Here is a 20,109-nt window from a genome sequence, read left to right as displayed (position 1 = left end):
AAACAAGTAAAAGAATAAAGAATAAAAGAATATATATATATATGTGAATGTGTGTGTGAGTGTGTCTTTGTGCCCATGTTTGTACTTGTGACTTAGAGGTTCAACAAAAGAGATCAATAGAATAAGGACCATGTTTAAAAAGAAAAATGTACCGGGGTCATTTCATTCGACCATAAATTCTTATATACATATACAACAGGCTTCTTTCAGTTTCTGTCTACAAAATCCATTCACAAGGCTTTGGTCGGCCCTGGAAGACACTTGCCCAAGATGCCCAGCAGTAGGATTGAACCTAGAACTATGTGGTTGAGAAGCAAACTCTTTACCACACTGCCATACCTGCACCTATACATAAACTGTTTAAAAATGCAAAACTCACTGTTTCTTGGATTATTTACACAAGTACATATTGCATTGCAGACAATAACAAGAAGCTCGACATTCTGTACAATGGCATTTTCCAAAATGTCTCTTTCCTTTGTCTTCTTGTCTGTTATTGATCTGTAGAAAGAAAGCAAAAAAGAAAAAAAGAAATTTGCAAAATCAGTTATTTAATTTAATTCTTCTTTTAGGTTTTCTTGAATTTTAGAATCTCAAGTAAAAGTGTGTGACTGGGAAATTAGTAATAAATAACCCATTGATATTATTTTATGGAAGAGATTTACCAAGACCATTGTCTGCAGAGAACATTCCACATTATCTTAGACAGCAAATACTCAGACCAATAGATTCTTCAATCTGTTTATGATTTGCCATACACTGCAGGCACATTTAGATTATACAAAGCCAGACACATGAGTGATTTCTTTTGCATACGTCAGGCCAGATACTACTTTCTACCATTCATGGGATTATCCGAATGTATAGATACTTTCCTAAGATTGTTCCATAGGTCTGTTCTATTTAGATTAGTAGAATCAGTCATGCAGTGAAAGACCTCATGTGAACTTCCATTGCAACTTGAACATATATTGGCAGTTTCTGAATGTAGGTCACCATGGTGGTCATTTAGTGTGGACCATAACCTGAAACGCAATGAGTTCCTCTATGCAACTAGATTTCTGTGGTAGGCATTCTTCTTTCTCGCAGATGAAGAATCAGTCTGGCCTGGAAGTATGAGGTTTACCACCACCACCATCACCAAGTTGTCTATCTAGCCATGTTATTAGCATCGTTGTAAGGTACACTGACAGACTTGTTGAAGCTTCAGACAAATATTGTTGTTAGTCCACCACAAGGTTTAGTCTTTGCTGTGGTGTCGGGGCTTGTGCATCTCAATGACCCTGAGGACCAAGCCGGCAGAATGCAGGCTCCTCATAGGGGTTCTCAAGCAGGACAGGTCAAAGAACAGAGGCTAAATTGATATGGACTGTGTCTTCCTTGAGGTAAAAATGGGTTTGTATAGAGCGTTTTTTCTCCTTCCTCTTGCCTTTAACCCTCCAACGCGGAGTATAGGCCACTTATAATTGAATTCTATGTCGCATAATTTTTCGCTTCTGTACTTATACTCTGTCATGAATGTCCCCCTTTCTCTAGTTCCTTTTGTGTTGATCTACACCATGAGTTCTTAGGCCCACCCCTCTTTCTATATCCATCCGGATACCACTGTAAAGCACTTTCCGTTACATTTGGTGTGTCTTTTCTAATTGTGCTACCAATCCACTTCCACTTTTTCTTAAATATTTGGTCCCTAATCGAAACTTGGTTTGTTTTTTGCCATAGCTCCACATTGCTTATGTGTTCGGGCCATCTGATTTTAAGTATACTACACAAGCATCTGTTGGTAAATGATTATATTTGCGCCAACAACCATACCTAGAAAAAATATATATACATATATATAGAAGCAGTGATAACAATTCAAAACCAAGAAAACCTCAGAGAAACATAAGCCCTAACCTAGAATCCTCAAGGGAGGCAGAAGAGAGGACACAATAAAAGTAGCTGAAGGTGTAATACTGAGGCAGAGTTGAAAAAGCAGAAATGATCCAGAGTGGATAATAGTGGAGAAAAGTCATCAATGATCTACGCTCCATCTGAAGAGAAAGGATAAAGAAGAGAAGAGATTGCTGTTGATACAGTCAACAGTATCTTCCTACTAAATTTCTGGTTTTGTGCCTACAACAGACAGCATTAATCTATTTATTGTGTGTATTGCTGCTGTAATTGTTGTTTGAAATGTAACAGTTTCCGTAATCTATATTTTATTGCATTTGTATACGATGACAACTGTATTGAATTGAGAGCTGCATATTTTTGGCAGTAGCAATTAATTTCTCATCAAATGAAATCTGAATTAAAGAGAATGGTGCTAACAGAATCATAGATCAATAATGTAATTTGAAAAAAAAAAAAAAAAGCACTGATCTGATTGATCTCCAATTACAAAATTTTATTTAGAAGAGTAAGTGCTAATGAAGAGCATAAATCATTTAAAAGCTACTTTATTATCTTAATATATTATAGCCAAGTAATTAACACAAATTATACATTTTTTGGCTTCATTAAAAATCACACATATATATATAAAACAGACGGAAGTTCTTTCTAATCAATAATTTTCTTTCAGCATCCTAGCAATATTTTACATGAAATATAGAGGGCCTTTAACAACCAAATCTTATACACAAGCAATTTATTGAATCCTTGAACACTTTAAATTGTTTCTTTACCACCTACCTCAGTCTCTTTTCAAACATTAAGGTATTTTTATTTTTATTTCTTTTTTCATTTTTACTTGTTTCAGTCATTCGACTGAAGCCATGCTGGAGCACTGCCTTTAGTCGAGCAAATGAACCCCAGGACTTATTCTTTGTAAGCCTAGTACTTATTCTATCGGTCTCTTATGCCGAACCACTATGTTACGGGGACGTAAACACACCAGCATCAGTTGTCAAGCGATGGTGGGGGGCGAACACAGACACACAAATACACATCATCATCATGTCTCCTAGCTTCCCTTCTGGCAGTCTGATACAATTTATCGTCTAACGTCCACTTTCCATGCTGGCATGGGTTGGATGATTTGACTGAGGACTGGCGAACCAGATGGCTGCACCAGGCTCCAATCTGATCTGGCAGAGTTTCTACAGCTGGATGCCCTTCTTAACGCCAACCACTCCAAGAGTGTAGTGGGTGCTTTTACGTGCCAGTAAGGCAGTATTTGCAACGGCCATGCTCAAATGGTGTTTTTTACATGCCACCTACACAGGAGCCATTCCAGTAGCACTGACAACAACTTTGCTCAAATATTTTTTCATGTTCCACCGGCACAAGTGCCAGTAAGGTGACGCTGGTAACGATCACGCTCGAATGGTGCTTTTTACGTGCCACTGGCATGGAAGTCAGTCAACTGCTCTGGCAACAATCACACTCAGATGGTGCTCTCAGAGCTCCACAAGCACGGATGTCAGTCATAGAATTTGATTTCGGTTTCACTTGCCTCAACAGGTCTTCACAAGCAGAGTTTAGTGTCCAATGAAGGAAAGGTATGCATAAGTGGGCTGGTTACACCTCTGGCATAGGCCACAGGTTATGGTCTCAGTTGACTTGTCAGGTCTTCTCAAGCACAGCATATTTCCAAAGGTCTCGGTCACTGGTCATTGCCTTGGTGAGGCCCAATGTTCGAAGGTCGAGGTCGTGCTCCACCACCTCATCCCAGATCTTCCTGGGTCTACCTCTTCCACAGGTTCCCTCAACTGCTAGGGTGTGGCACTTTTTCACACAGCTAACCTCATCCATTCTCGCCACATGACCATACCAGCACAATTGTCTCTCTTGCACACCACATCTGATGCTTCTTAGGTCCAACTTTTCTCTCAAGGCACTTACACTCTGTCTAGTATGCACACTGACATTACACATCCAGCAGAGCATACTGGCTTCATTCCTTGCAAGCTTACACATGTCCTCAGCAGTCACAGCCCATGTTTCACTGCCATGTAGCATCTCATCTAAACTGACTCTCTCCCTAATTAGTTGGGCTATGACCTTCTCCATGACCTTCATTACCTGATCCAACAACTTGATACTTCTGTAATTATTTGTATCTAATGCATCACTTTTACCTTTGTAGTACTTGATTATGGTGCTGCTACATCAGTCATTGGGTATGACTCCTTCGTTAGAATTGTAGGTCACTATTAAGGTCCCTGTGATTAAATATTGTGAAGTTGTAACCTTGTACATAGGGCTGCACAGAAATCATGTGTAGCGAGGAGTTCCTTTAAGCTTGAATCTTCAACAAAAGCAAGAGCTGTTATGAATATTAAATTCATATACTGACATGACAGCAATGAACTTTTTTTAAGGTCTGGGATATGAAATATATTAGACGATTCTCAGGTATATTTAAGACTAAATTACAAAGTAAAAAGGTTGTCAAAAAGTTACTTTCCTTGTCCCTTATAGAACTGTCAGTGATTCCCCAAATATAATTTCTGGGCATAGCATTTTTTTTACTTGTTTCCGTCATTGAACCGTGGCCATGCTGTGGCATCGCTCTGAAGGGTTTAGTCGAATAAATCAACTCCAGGACTTATTTTTAAGCCTGGTTCTTATTCTCTCAGTCTCTTTTGCTAAACTGTTAATTAAGTTACAGGGATGTAAACAACCCAACACTGGTTGCCAAGTGGTGGTAGGGAAAAACACACAAAAACATGCACACATATTTCCTGGTGGTGCTCCAGCATGACTACAGCTGCATGGCTGAAACAAATAGAAGAATACATATACATATATAGGTGCAGGAGTGGCTGTGTGGTAAGTAGCTTGCTTACCAACCACATGGTTCCGAGTTCAGTCCCAATGCGTGGCACCTTGGGCAAGTGTCTTCTACTATAGCATCGGGCCGACCAAAGCTTTGTGAGTGGATTTGGTAGACAGAAACTGAAAGAAGCCTGTCGTATATATGTATATATATATGTGTGTGTGTGTTTGTGTGTCTGTGTTTGCCCCCTAGCATTGCTCGACAACTGATGCTGGCGTGCTCATGTCCCCATCACTTAGCGGTTCAGCAAAAGAGACCGATAGAATAAGTACTAGGCTTACAAAGAATAAGTCCCGGGGTCGATTTGCTCGATTAAAGGCGGTGCTCCAGCATGGCCACAGTCAAATGACTGCAACAAGTAAAAGAGTAAAAGACATATTTACACACACACACACACACACAATGAGCTCTACACAATTTCCATCCATGAGATCTCCTGACAAAACATTGGTCAGCTAAGGGCTTTAGAATAAGATGCTTCTCGAAACAGCCATGCAATTCCAATCCCCAAACCTTATTTGCATTACTGCATATAAGTTGCTGAAACTATTTTCTCCAAGAAGATTCAAATAATGAACATTCATAGTTTAAATTTCTAAAATGGTAATAAAAAAAAATTAGCATAATTTTATAGATAATATAGTTTTAATTAATTCTGCATGTCTCTAATATCTATTATGAATCACCTATCACAAACACATCTTTTGTATGGATTTCATTTAACAAACAGGAAATTTAAATAAGAAATATAAGAACATAAAGTCATAGCTTCAAGCATGAATTGTCATTCCGACATTGAAATTTTAATGAGGATAAAGATTATACTAAAACGAATTTTATTTATTCATGCACGTTTAAAGGCAAATCCAGAATTAATCCCTTTAAGAGAATGTCAACCAAGTTTGGATATTTTAAAGAACTAAGTTCAACATTAATTTCATTTTATGCTTGTGCAGCTGAGTTGTATATATTAAAATTTTATGCTACACACTCTAAAAGCATTTGAAAAAGAATCTTTGCAAGTTAAAACTCCTTAAACAGAAATTTATATCACCAAAACATAATAATTTTTTGAAGAAATAAATGTGATTATGAAATAAAACAGGAGGTAGGTAAGATGAAAGACATTCATAATTGACATGGAATAATCTTGGGTTCATGAAGTTGAATTAATGTTGGATCTAACATCGTTAGGCCTAACTCATCGTAAGGTAAATACCACCATGACCGATATCCAAAATACAGTGGAGAAGGCTAGCCACTGGATTTGGTTAAAAAGAGACGATGAGCGATGGCTAGAGAAATACTGAGCTTTGTTTTTAATAACCAGTTGATCTAGCAAGCGGGGTCTCATATCAGTGAGGGGGGCCGGTGCGCATTGATGCTGTCGAGAGGTAGACCCCGAAACGGCGCGCATTATCTCCTGATGACCCCATACACTTGCTGGCTTCCGGTATGCGGAGTCCTCAACTGGTAGCACTTGCATGTGCGAGTTGTTTACAAGACATCAAAAGGACAGAACCATGAGACAATGATCCTTGTAACTAAATGACAGCTTGATGCCATATTTAGAAAGAGTTGTGACAAGGAGAGCATCTACAAAGGGTTTGTAATTTTGAGTAGAGGATAGGCACAGGCAAAGATCTGTGAAAAGCAGGATCCTTTAGACCTTTTTTAACTATATTTCTTTCAAGAAATAAATTGCATTTTATCACTGTTTTAATGTCCACTTTTCCATGCTTGAACATACATACATCATGGTTGGCGTTTGGAAGGGCATCCAGCCAAAACTAACCTCGCCTGTGCTAGTGCCACATAAAAAGCACTGAGTCCACTCTGCAGAGTGGTTGGTGTTAGGAAGGGCATCCAGCTGTAAAACCCCTGCTAAAACAGACACAATAGCCCAGGGTAGTTTTTCTACCTGTCTGGCTCCTGTCAACTGTCCTATCCATGCATGCATGGCAGATGGACATTAAACAATGATGATGATGATGATGATGATGATGAATAGGCCGGACAAAGTTTATTGAAGCAGATTTTCTATGGCTGGATGTCATTGCTGTTGCCAACCCTTACCAGCTTTCAAGCAAGGTAATATATCTCCCCATGGACAGACGTGTTCCAGCTGAGTATCAAATGTGAATGACATTCATTTACAAGAACCATGCAATGTCAAGACAAGGAAACACAAACACTCTCACATAAATGCAGCTGTATGCTCAACCTTGATTGGACATAACTGATTCCATAGACGAAAGATAAATAGTAGATGGCATCAACTGGATTAGAAGAGGACAATATACCAGATTTCAAGTTAAAGAGAGACGATAACATGCTCATTTTGTAAAGATCAGATTCACTCTCCTTCTCCATGCCTCCATTCAATTTTTAATTCAGATTTCAGAGTTGTCTCCCTTGCCTTTTATGATCAGAATTAATGATTAAAGCTAAAGATTTCTCTCCTCACTACAAATGCCATTTTAAATTAAACTGTTTGGGCTCATTACATTAAATCTGTAACAATATGTTTTTCACGTAGAGGCCATCCCTGGTAATTTTCGTCTCAATCAATATTTTAATATAATTCTGTTTGCTTAAGCACAAGCATTCAGTCATTTTAGAAGGAGCCAAATTAAAAGCTACAGATTAAGCAACTGCCAAGATGGTCCAGACTACAATGGTAGATCTCCAAAACAGTAAATCAAAGCATTAGCTACAATAGCCCCGGACAGACTAAAGACTTGTGAATGGATTTGCTAGACAGAAACTGAAAAAAAGTCCACTGTGTATGTATGTGAATCAGTGTTTGTATGTTTGTGTCTCTTTGTCTTTACATAGTGTGATAGTTGTGAAATGATTCACTTCTAATGTAGGCACGAGGCACGAAATTTCAAGGGGGACGGGCAGTTGATTAGATTGACCCTAGTACGCAACTGGTACTTAATTTATCGACTCCGAAAGGATGAAAGTCAAAGTCGACCTCGACGGAATTTGAACTCGGAATGTAAAGATAGTTGTGAAATGATTTTCACAGTCATACATGTAGTGGCATTCATTTCCAAAATTCTGTGAAAATGTGTGGCCAAGGGAAATATTACCAATATTCTGCAAGGGAAATATTCCAATATTCTTTAACAATACGTCTGATCATGGGAAAATATTACCTTGCTTGGAAACAGGTAAACGTTGGCGACAGAAAGAGCATCCAGCTGTAGATGATCTACCTCAATAAATTCTGTCCAACCCATGCAAGCATGGAAAAGCAGACATTAAAATGATGATGATGATGATGACTGATTAAACTATTAATGAAACCAATTCTTTAACTGAAACACATTTTTAGCAGAAATATTTTGTACATTCTTTTTACAAAGTTTATTTTTCAAGTCTCCATAAAAAAAATGCAAAATGATCAAAACATACCTGAATAAGGCAAGAAGATTTTTCAAGCAAGAGGATTTTCTGCAAATCACCTGACCATAACCTAGAAAGGTACAAAAGAAACATATATTCTTTTCCAAACATAAAAAATGCATTTTATACATATCTTAAATAAAGGTTTCATCCTGTAAACACCTATCAAAACAAAATATATATTTTTAAATATATATTTTTATGTATTTAACTTACATCAACTTTATACAGTAAATATGGCATGTCAGAAAGGGAAAAAAATTCTTTGACAATTTAGGGTTTTTGAGATGTGGAAACATGTTGATATGGAATATTACAATACAATAATACTCTAACATGAAATATTACTGCTACTACACACATACCGTATGTCAAAAAAAGAAAAGGAAAACAAAAAGAAAAAAAACTGGCACAACAACTGGTCATTTGTACACAATGGAAACTAAGTAACCGACCCTATGAATCCTAGGATTGAGGCAATAATTCCCAGGGATTGATGATAACAACAATCCAACCACTAACCTGCATACATGCTGTCTCTTCACTAGCTTTTCTACCACAGTTAAAAGACCCACGTGCACTTGGAACTCATGACATCTCTACTGTGGCCCACTTAGCTGATCTATACCCTGTGTTACCCAGTTCACCATGTTTACCCACCATCCCATTAACCATTTAATCCAGTCCTTCTTCCACAGGAGGTTAGCCTTCTAGAATTTCTTCTCTGTCCATGTATTTTTCTGGCAGCCATCAATTTGCAGCTGTTCAAGAAGGACATGAACCACATCAATTTAACTGATCTCAGAAGACCTGCAAAGGCCATGAGTGTAGGATATGAGGCGTTCTGGAACAGCCATTTCGGCACCTCCAAGACTATTCGTAGAGATCAGCACAGTTCAGCTTTAACATCTCTAATTTGACATTCACTGGGAAAATGTAGATGGAGAGAGAATTTCAGGGAGTTGACATTCTGCAAAGGAAGGACCAGACGAATTGGTTAGCACAGGACTTGTGCGGTGAGACACAGTAGGAGAAATGAATGTGTCAAACAGTCCTGGTTAGAGGAGGTACCATGCGACTGTCGTGTTCAGGGGAGCAGATGGGTTTTCTAGGGTAGGAGACATTTTGGTACAACAATAGCTGTGCCATGCCGATCTGGTGTCGCTGGTTTGATGCTAACTTATTTCACATCAAATAATGTTCCTCTTGTTCTCTCCCTCCATCCATCTCTGTTTGTGTTTGTCAGCACATTTCACTTGATTTGTAAAAGGAGAAGCGAAGTACTTATGCCAATCATATTTAGTTGATAAATTCACTCTCTCTCTCTGTTTACGTGTGTGAGCATATTTTTCTTTCTGTGTATGAGAAGAGGGGAAGTGTTTATTTCAATCATGATCAATTAATGAATTGTAATGTCTTCCTCTCTTTCAATCTATACGTGTATATTTCTGCGTGTGCATGTGGGTATGTGCTTGATTCCAGTTCCAAAACAGGTAAGCATGGAAAAGCGGACATTAAAATGATGATGATGGTGGTGATGATGATTATGACGATGATTTATTTCTCCCATGCATTTAATTTCAAAAATTAAAGCTAGATATCAATATCAACCTTACAATTAGGAGAGCCTATCTCACTTAATTTACTTCACAACCATCTAGAAATGGCAGCGAGATCTCAGGTTACACTTAGTGTCTAGAAGAAAATATAAAAAAAAGGTAGTGGGATGGTACATTGGATAATGTACTTCCAGATATATTTAGCCAGCAGAAGAAAAGAACAGATGGGAGTGTCATGGTTGGGCTGTTTATGATCATAGCTCTGCTCAATCAAGGCTGGGCTGGAGTTAAAGAACATCATTAACAAACTGACCAATTTTATCTGGGTATCTGCAGGCCAGAATTTAACCAACTAGCTTACTCTCTGAATTTGTGCTCAATTATTTTCTTATGATATTATCTCCTGTCTTGAAGATAGAGAAGGAAACCAAGAGATGTTGTTAACTTGTTATCAGCAAGAAAACGTTAAGACAATACAAGCAAAATTGAACGAGTGATGATTCATCTAGATTGATGATTTGGTTTTATTGATCTTTTGTTGAAATTCAAGCATCTTCTTAAAATTTTTAAATTGAAACATTTCTGGTAATTATGGACAGTCTGATTCCTATCTTGGCAAAATGCCTAACAGCTTATCAGAAACAGAGAAATACATTTTTGCCTTTCTTTCATCTATTGTTCATTCACATCAGAAGATAATGTAAAGAGCTCTTTTGATCTGGTTGCTATATATTCTTTAATTCTTACAGTGGTTTTAGTCACTGGACTGCAGCCATTCTGGGGCACTGCCTCCAAAGGTTTACACAGATATATCAACTCCAGTACTTATTTTAGTCTGGTACCTACTTTAACAATCTCTAATTGTTGGGCCACTAAGTTATGGAACATAAAGGAACACAAAATAAAAAAGAAAAAACATCAGGCTGGACCAGTGTGTTTGTATGTGTGTGTGTGTGTGTGTGTGTGTAGCACCATTCAAGCATGATCGTTGCCAGCATCACCTTACAAGCACACGAAAAATAACATTCGAGCGTGGTTGTTGCCAGTGCTGCCAGACTAGCTCCCGTGCAGGTAGCACATAAAAAACACCTTTTGAGCGTGGTTGTTGCCAGTTTCACCTGACTGGCCCTCATGCTGGTGGCATGTAAAAGCACCCACTACACTCTCAGAGTGGTTGGCGTTAGGAAGGGCATCCAACTGTAGAAACTTTGCCAGATCAGATTGGAGCCTGGTGTAGCCATCTGGTTCACCAGTCCTCAGTCAAACCGTCCAACCCATGCCAGCATGGAAAGTAGACATTAAACAGCAATGATAATGATGATGATATATAATAACTGTAATTATATAATATATGCTCCATTTAAAGTGACTATATCTAAATAATTGAGTGAAAAAAGATGGGCTGAACCGCCGAACCACTGGGAATTGAACATGACATCAATGCTTACACTGCTCTGTACGCATCCAATCCAGCAAATCCAGGGACAGAAATAAGCTAAAAATTAAAAGGGCTAAAAATTATGTTCATCTCCAAGATGCTCTCCATGTCCTAGTGGCAACAGTCACTTTATTCCAAAAATTCCTCTCATACCTACAAATGTTCCATTTAAGTTGCTTCAGTTTCCAGTCAAACTAAGTTTTGATATTTCAATTAACAAATCTCAGGGTCAATCCCTCAAGGTAGTTGGACTTGATCCTTCTACTACATGCTTCTCCCACGGCCAACTCTATGTTGCTTGCTTGCAACTTAGAAGCAATAATAATTTATTCATTTCGACACCAACAAAAAATTACACAATCAATATTGTTTACCCTGAGGTGCTTCAACATTGACAGATTTTCAGTTTGAAATTCTATTAGCATTACAATCTGGATATTTTTTTAATAAAATATAGATATTTTGAAATAATTATGAGAATATATCTTTATATTTATTTTTTACTAATCTGAATAAGAACAGCAGTAACCCAGGTAACACTGGGTCATTCAGCTAGTATATATATATATATATATATATATATATATATATATATATATATATAGATATGATAGTAAATGGGCAAATTGAGTAAGTAGCGCCAATGTGGAAAGGCAAAGAGCTGCAGTACTTTATTAATAACATTATTATTATTATTATTATTATTATTATTATTATTATTACAGAGAAGTAGGATATGTAATAAGATACAGATTGACTTTGTTTATTGAACAGTAATTCAAAAGTATGTTTGTCTGTCCTTCTCAGGTTCAGAAATAAGACAAGAATAACAAAGACAAATATATTTGTAAGCTGTATATATCATCATCATCATCAGCATTTAATGTTTGTTTTCCATGCTGGTTTGAATTGGATGGTTTAACAGGAGCTGGCAAGACTGGGAGCCGTAACTGGCTCCATTGTATTGTTTTGGCATGGTTTTTACAGCAGGATGCCCATCTTAATGCCAACCACTTTATAGAGTGTACTTGTGTTTTTACATAACACTAGCACCAGTACTTTTTAGGTGGCGCTATCACTGACAAGGTCAACAAGTACTGTGCAAGGCAAGGAAGACAAAAACTTCTCAACTGAAAGTGGGGAATAGTATTACAGGGGGTGAGGTGGAATTCATTTAAAAATTGAGCAATAATTAATGTTTTGATGGAGAATGAAATGACTTTAGAAGACTCTAATAATGATTGAAGTGAGAAATAATCTACTTACTGTTGTTATTTGTTATGCAGGAGATGAAGTATGTCGCTGTATGATGTAAGTTATTTGCATGTATGTCAGATGACAGTATTTTGCTTAAATGTTCAAAGACAATAGATGTGGTCATGAATTTTTGGGAAGCAACTGCAAAATAAATAAATAAGTGAAAATGAATACATTAAAATAAATAAATGTCACGGTATAAGAGAGCAGCACAGTTATTCTGGAAGTAGATTTAATAATTTGGAATAAACATAATACAAAAAAGGTAATCCCTTTCAGTCATAAACCAAAATAAACATATATTTGCATAGAATACTGTATTTTAATGTATATAAGGAACTCTTTTTTGTCAAAAATTAGGTTACTTTTTAATTTTTTATTTGTTTCTGTCATTTGACTGTGGCCAGGCTGGAGCACTGCTTTTAGTCAAACGAATCAACCCCCAGGACTTATTCTTTGTGAGCCTAGTACTTATTCTATCAGTCTCTTTTGCTGAACTGATAAGTTATGGGGACATAAACACACCAACATCGGTTGTCTAGTGATGGTGGAGGGGACAAACACAGACACAAGTACATTATATATATATATATATATATATGGAAACTGTAGTTGTGATATAAAATAACTTTAGCATTTCTGCTGTGAAATCAAGCAAGGATACACTTGTTAACCATTTACTAATTTTAATCATTGCCTTAGAAGCCCCATCCTCTAAGACAATGGTTCTCAACCAGGATCCATATAAGATTTTTAGGGGTCTGCACAAGCAAAATAGTGAATTGGGGATCTACAGTATTTTAAAAGTCCATTAAAAAAGTTTGCTTTCGACATAGTTATTGCAAGACACAACTAGGTTTCTTTCTTCATGAAAAACAAAATAGGAATTTTGAAAGAAGTATCTGTAAAACTAGTTTTTAAAGCTGTTCTCTGTTTCATAGATGAAGAATTCTGTTCATTATTTACATTGGACGGATATGTGCCCTCCTCTTGTTTGTAACCACAATGTTTCGGCTGATTTACTCTCCAGCCTTCATCAGGTGTACTGGTAGAATTTTGAACCCAACCCTGGTTTCTCGTTCCTAAGGTATTTTGTTGCTGGTGTTATCATTATTATTATTATTATTATTTATTTATTTATTCATTCAAGGTACTGCCTGGAATTGAACTCGCAATCTTGGAGTTAGTAGCCCGTGCTCTTAATCATTACGCTATATGCCCGTGGCCAATTATAGATCTATAATTGCCCACAGGCATATAACGTAATGGTTAACAGCACGGGCTACTAACCCCAAGATTGTGAGTTCAATTCCAGGCAGTACCTTGAATAAATAATACCATACATCAGCAAAAAAAAAAGTACCTTAGGAATGAGAACCCAGGGCTGGGTTAAAAATTCTACCAGGACACCTGATGAAGGCTGGAGAGCAAACCAGCCGAAATGTTGAGGTAACAACAAACAATATGAGGACACATATCTGTCCAATGTAAATAATGTAGTTTTTAATGCATCGAATGGAAACAGGATTCCACCAGAGTAGAATAGTAAAGAAAGGGGTCCCTAGGTAAAACAAAATGGTTGAGAACCACTGATCTAGAAGATTACTGATTACAATATTTGATGATCTGTGTGAGTACAATTAAGAATTATCATACATTCAATTCTCACTGTCATTCTATTTTCTCTATTTCGTTTAAATTAAACTGAGTCTGATAGCTTTATAGTTATTTATCTTTGTAAAGGTCTCATCAAATTGACCATATTGATAAAATATTTTAAGCTGTAATCTAAGAAGGTTTGATTTAAATCAAAGCTCTTCTCTATCTTGAAATTTCTCCTACATTCCTATTATCTTTAATGCTGAATATCCCCAAGAACTACGTTAAGGGTACACGTGTCTGTGGAGTGCTCAGCCACTTGCACGTTAATTTCATGAGCAGGCTGTTCCATTGATCAGATCAACTGGAACCCTTGTCGTCGTAACTGACAGAATGCTACAATCATTTATCATCAATTTTCCATACTGGCATTGGTTAAATTTCCCATCACTGAAATTTCAAGTAATTATTTGCATTTACTTGAAACCTTGGAATAAATGAATCCAGAATAAATGAATCCCAATTTGGGTTTAGAATTTCTTGATAAATTTAACTTAATTACTCGTCAATTTGCTATTAAGTAACAAATGGATTTTGAATTCATTCCAAAGAACTTAAACTAGGAATAGAGAACTAAATTTATGTCTATTTGGAATACCTCGACACTCAAATTTTGCAAGAAATCTTAGACTTTTATTTAATCTAATATATTTCCAGGACAAAGTTTATTAGAAGTAAAATGAAATCTCCTCTATACTAAGGAAAAAATGCTAATTTTGTCGTTGCTCACAGTGCTACTTGGATAGTGGGGCATCTCAATCAGTTGGTGACCCCCTTAACCCTATATAAACTGTTATTGCATAACATAATTTGTACCTACACATACACAGATGATGTGTTGGAGCAGCTGTAATCTGATGAACTGAATCCCGATCATCATTTAACGTCCATTTTCCATGCTGGCATGAGTTGGTCGGTTTGACAGGAACTGCCCAGGTTCCATTCCCGCTTTGGCATGGTTTCTACGGCTGAATGCCTTTCCTAATGCCAACCACATTACAGAATAGACAGGGTAAATATTTCCTGCAGACAAATAGTGGGTTAAAATGCAATGCCAAAGCTGACAGGCAGGATTTGAACTTGGTCATTAATCAACAAAATTAATTACTACTCAGCATGTTACCATCTATTTGTTCCATCACAATAAATAGCATTAAGATAATAGTAATAATAATGGCTTCAAATTTTGGCACAAGGCCAGCAATTTTAGGGAAGTGGTGGGGAGGAGATTAGTTGCATGATTATATATTTTATGGTTTAAGTTTGCATGTTTCCGAAATAATTAAGGATTGAATTTAAACAAAGTTTCATATTATACATTTGAAAGGATTAATGAAGTTCATTGATTAGTCATCATCAGTTGTGGTCATGCAACATGTTGCAAGAAGCAAATCAATTCTGTAAATGATTCCCCAATGCAGTATAGCAAGCAAGCAAGCTTGCTAGTCTATTGACTAGTATGATTTCTTTCTGTAGATATTTTACTAGAAGGCTTAGTGACTGTTTCATCTCCCATCTCTTATTGTGAAATGCATGAATATCATTTGCCATATAATAAAATTTATGATAGTTAAAACCCATGAGCTGTGATAACTATAGGGTCTGACATTTCAGGTCTTGTCCGTCATCTGAGGGTGACAAAAGGAAGAAAGAAAGTGGTGTTTTTACTTGTAGTAGCATCATGGAAGAGAACATTATTAATCATAGCCTACAAATCCAGGAATAAGGCACCTGAAGACCATGATCACAACCTTATCCCTCATTTCTTAGCATAAACCTGCCCCCAATTGCCTTGGGCTGCATGGTGACCTCACTAGTGCCAGTGGCATGAAAAAGCACCCAGTAGTTGGTGTTAAGAAGGACATCCAACTGTAGAAACCCTGCCAATGTAGACACTGTTAAACAATGCAGTCTTTGGACCCATCAAATCCTGTAAAATTGTCCGACCCATGCCAGCATAGAACATGTATGTTAAATGATAATGATGTGTAAATCTATATACTAAAAAAAGATGTTCATTTCTAGAGGTGAAATTATAATCCTATAAGTAAATATCTATCTTGTCTCTTGTATTAAGACTTTTAAATATTTTATTATCTTACTATTCTGCCTCCAGGGAGGCAATTATAACTTGTTAGATTTTCTCTGGAACTTCACATTAGAAAAAAAAAAAACAAGTGCTATTAAGGAAAGAAAAATTTAGACATCTGATCAATGGCAGCAGTGAAGGAAGTAATGTCCTGATAGTTTCTTTCGTAAAATCTGAAATCAATATTTGTTAAGTAGAACATTTTTTACAAAAATTTATTACTTTATTTCATAGACTTTTATTAGATATGATTTTTTTATTAGCGATAATATTTCAGTTCGGAAAAACTAGGAAATTTTTGATTGACATAAATAAGATATCTTTCTAAAATATTATTTTTATTAAGATGATATGCCATTACTAATCATTTTTAATTCAGCTCTTGTTTGGGTAATTTCCTGTTGGCACCAGGTCTATCTATTTATTTATCTCTTTATCTATTGTAAATACTGTCTCTTTGATTTTATATAATATTTATTTATTTATTCATTGTAAATCAGCTAAAGTGAAAGCAGCCTGTCAAGGAGAGATGTAACTTTTTATGTAAAACAATACAGGGTGAGAAAAGTTTTCATCCTGTAAAACAGCCTTTCTTGTCTATTCTTTTTATGGTCCACAGTACACAGGCCTTTGAATCATAAAATCCATCATCATCATTTAATGTCCGTTTTCCATGCTGGCATGGGTTGGATGGTTTGACAGGAGCTGGCCAGCTGGAGAACTGCTGCACCAGGTTCCACTCGTCTGGTTTGGCATGTTTTCTAAAGCAGGATCCCCTTCCTCACACCAACCACTTTGCAGGATGTACTGAATGCTTTTTACGAGGCACCAGCACCAGTGCTTTATATGTGGAACCAGCATGGGGGCTTTATATGTGGGACCAGCACAAGTGCTTCTTATGTGACAACATGACAATGAAATTAAAGTTAAATTTATTTCACTTCTCAAATTAAAAATAAAAATTGTTTCTGAAATTTTCTCTAGAATTAGATATTTTTTGAAAGCTATGTAACAATGCAACCTTGAGTCTTTACTGTTTCTAATTCAAAATACCTGAAATAATAGGTGCAGGAGTGGCTGTGTGGTAAGTAGCTTGCTTAGCAGCCACATGCTTCTGGGTTCAGTTCCACTGCGTGGCATCTTAGGCAAGTGTCGTTTACTATAGTCTCGGGCTGACCAAAGCCTTGTGAGTGGATTTGGTAGATGGAAACTGAAAGAAGCTGGTCGTATATATATATATATATATATATATATGTGTGTGTGTGTGTGTGTGTGTCAGTGTGTGTGTGTATGTTTGTGTGTCTGTGTTTGTCCCCCTCGCATTGCTTGACAGCCGATGCTGGTGTGTTTACGCCCCCGTCACCTAGCAGTTTGGCAAAAGAGACCGACAGAATAAGTACTAGGCTTACAAAGAATAAGTCCTGGGGTCGATTTGCTCGACTAAAGGCGGTGCTCCAGCATGGCCGCAGTCAAATGACTGAAAAGTGTAAAAGAGTAAAGAGAGAGTAATGTTTGGATTTAGAAATAACATGACTTTGAAACAGTTTCAAGTTATTTAACAGCCATACTCAGCTCTCGTCAGGGTTTACTGACTGCACTGGCTATGTGGATACATTTCACTTTTAATCTGTAAGTTCATTGTTTTTAAGCACAAAATTAACACATCCACAATGTTATTAATTGGTATTTTAGTGTGGTTATGGAAACTTAGCCCTTTTTCTACTTTGATCATGACAAATTGGACTTTTCACTGTTGTGATGCAAATTTTTTACGATGCACCAATCATTGGACTTACCGTAAATATGCTCACCACATCAAATGCAGTATTTGGGCATTCTTGGTTATGATCTTTATAAAAGGTTTCATATATATATATTTCTATTTCTCTTTAAATATAACTGACAAGAACATATAGCAGTTTGTGGCAGACAACTAATAAAAGCAATAAAATAATCAAAACACATTTAAATGAAAAAAACGCATTGGAGGGGTGATGCACACCTTGCACACACAGAAGGATAAAATAAAATTTAATTTAATAAATATATTTTCAGACAAATTCATATTTCAACAAAATGACATCAAAAGTTTTGATTCACACGTCTGCCAGTTTTGAAGATAATCAAATCAAAATTTAATGAGTTTGAGCCACTCACGCAATGAGTATTTCTTTCAAATTTGGTGAAAATCTGTTAAGCCAATTTCCAGTAATTTTGCAAACACACAGACAAAGATGAGCGACTACAACACCCTGCTTTTGCTTACGTGTGCTGAGTAAAAAAGATTTTCTCTTCATATTACAATTATGGTTTTCTGTGAAAGAACTTTTCATCCAACAGGCATTCTAGCAAAATTCATTCTTAATCTTTTTCTTGAAATATTATATTCAGGAATAAGTTATCCAGTATATTCAAACATTATAAAGGCACGTAGCTTAATGGCTAGGATATTTAGCTCATGATTGTAAGGTTGGGAGTTCGATATCCAGCAACATATTTTGTACCTTGAGCAAGACACTTCCTTTCACACTGCTCCAGTCCACTCAACGGGCAGAACTGAGTAGTACCTGTATTTCAAAGGACCAACCTTGTCACATTGTGTCTTATTGAATCTTCCAGAGAACTACATTAAGGGTACATGTGTCTGTGAAGTGCTAAGCCACTTGCATGCTAATTTCATGAGCAGGTTGTTCTGTTGATTGGATCAACTGGGACACTCATTATCGTAACCAACGGAGTGCCAGTATAAAGACAGAAGGGTGAAGCTTGAAGGCGATATGGCTGCTATTTTTAGAAGGTCAAGTAAACATGTAGGTGGTTTATTTGAATAACAAAACAGAAATTCTCTGACTGGCTAACCTATGTTAATACATATTTTCTCTGTAACATTTCTTACTGAACCATCATGTATATAGTTTTCTGTTGAGCACTAAAATATATTTCTATGAACAGATTAATATGAAACAATATACTCTTACAATTTTTTTTTGTTCAATATCATCACCAAATCTCAAACAAGAAATATAGAAATATAACTTACCATTTTGATCTATTGCACAAGCCAAGCAGAACATTGTAGCCTCTTTTATTTGAGAGTTGCTGTTTGAAGTGAATATATTCAATATAAACTTTAAACAACCATTTTCTCTCAGATAGTCTTGAACAAAAGCTTTCAGAATAGAGAAAGAAAAAAAATATTTACTATAAATTACTTCTGTTTATAATCAGAAATAATACATCAATTTAACAAAGCTCATTCAGTTTATCGACCTAACTTTCCATAGCTTTTCAGCATTTGATATATTTGTTTATGTTTGGCGACTTGTTACCACTGGGGGTTATCAGTTTATTGAATTTAATATAAAATATAAAGATTGTTAGGTTACTTACTAAATCCACAACTCTTGAATTTACTGAGTTTCAAATCTTTCTTTATTAACAGCAATTTGGTGGGTAAAAGGAGGGAAATTATACTTGAAATAATTTAGACAATTCTTTAGTTAACATGGACAAAGCATTTTGGGGGATGGCTGTGTGGTTAAGAGACTCCCTTTGCAAGCATGTTGTTTTGGGTTCAGTCCTACTGTGCAACACCTTCAGCAAGTGTCTTCTACTATAGCCCAGGACCAATAAATGCTTTGTGAGTGGATTTGATTAATGGAAACTATGTGGAATCCTGCCGTGCATGTGTGCGTGTGTGTGTGTTTTGTGTTTGTTCCCCTCACACACACTGCTTGATAGCTGGTATTGGTTTGTTTATATCCCCATAGCAGTTCAGCGAAAGAAACTGATAGAATAAGTACCAGTCGTAGAACATACTGGGATTGGTATGTTCACCAAAACCATTCAAGGCAGTGCCCCAGCATGGCAGCAGTCCAATGACTAAAGCAAAGGGCAAAAAAACAAGAAGATATATCACAGCCCT

At 36.5% G+C, this 20,109-nt stretch overlaps 1 protein-coding gene across 1 annotated transcript in view; it reads right to left on the bottom strand.

The window, feature by feature from the left end:
- The window catches only part of LOC106870139 (uncharacterized), a 118,281-nt gene that overhangs the window by 55,243 nt on the left and 42,929 nt on the right, over positions 1–20,109 (bottom strand). The window contains exons 3-6 of the mRNA XM_089355590.1: positions 19,225–19,353; positions 12,446–12,577; positions 8,192–8,252; positions 380–501 (exon numbers count right to left, since the gene is read on the bottom strand). Coding sequence (XP_089211716.1) covers positions 380–501; positions 8,192–8,252; positions 12,446–12,577; positions 19,225–19,353 — 444 coding nt within the window. The remainder of the gene's footprint in view (positions 1–379; positions 502–8,191; positions 8,253–12,445; positions 12,578–19,224; positions 19,354–20,109) is intronic.

Source organism: Octopus bimaculoides, chromosome 7, assembly GCF_046866305.1.
Source record: "Octopus bimaculoides isolate indiv1 chromosome 7, ASM4686630v1, whole genome shotgun sequence".
Classification (NCBI taxonomy): domain Eukaryota; kingdom Metazoa; phylum Mollusca; class Cephalopoda; order Octopoda; family Octopodidae; genus Octopus; species Octopus bimaculoides.
The sequence above is the reverse complement of the archived record's forward strand: the minus strand, read 5'-3'. Positions and strand labels throughout refer to the sequence as shown.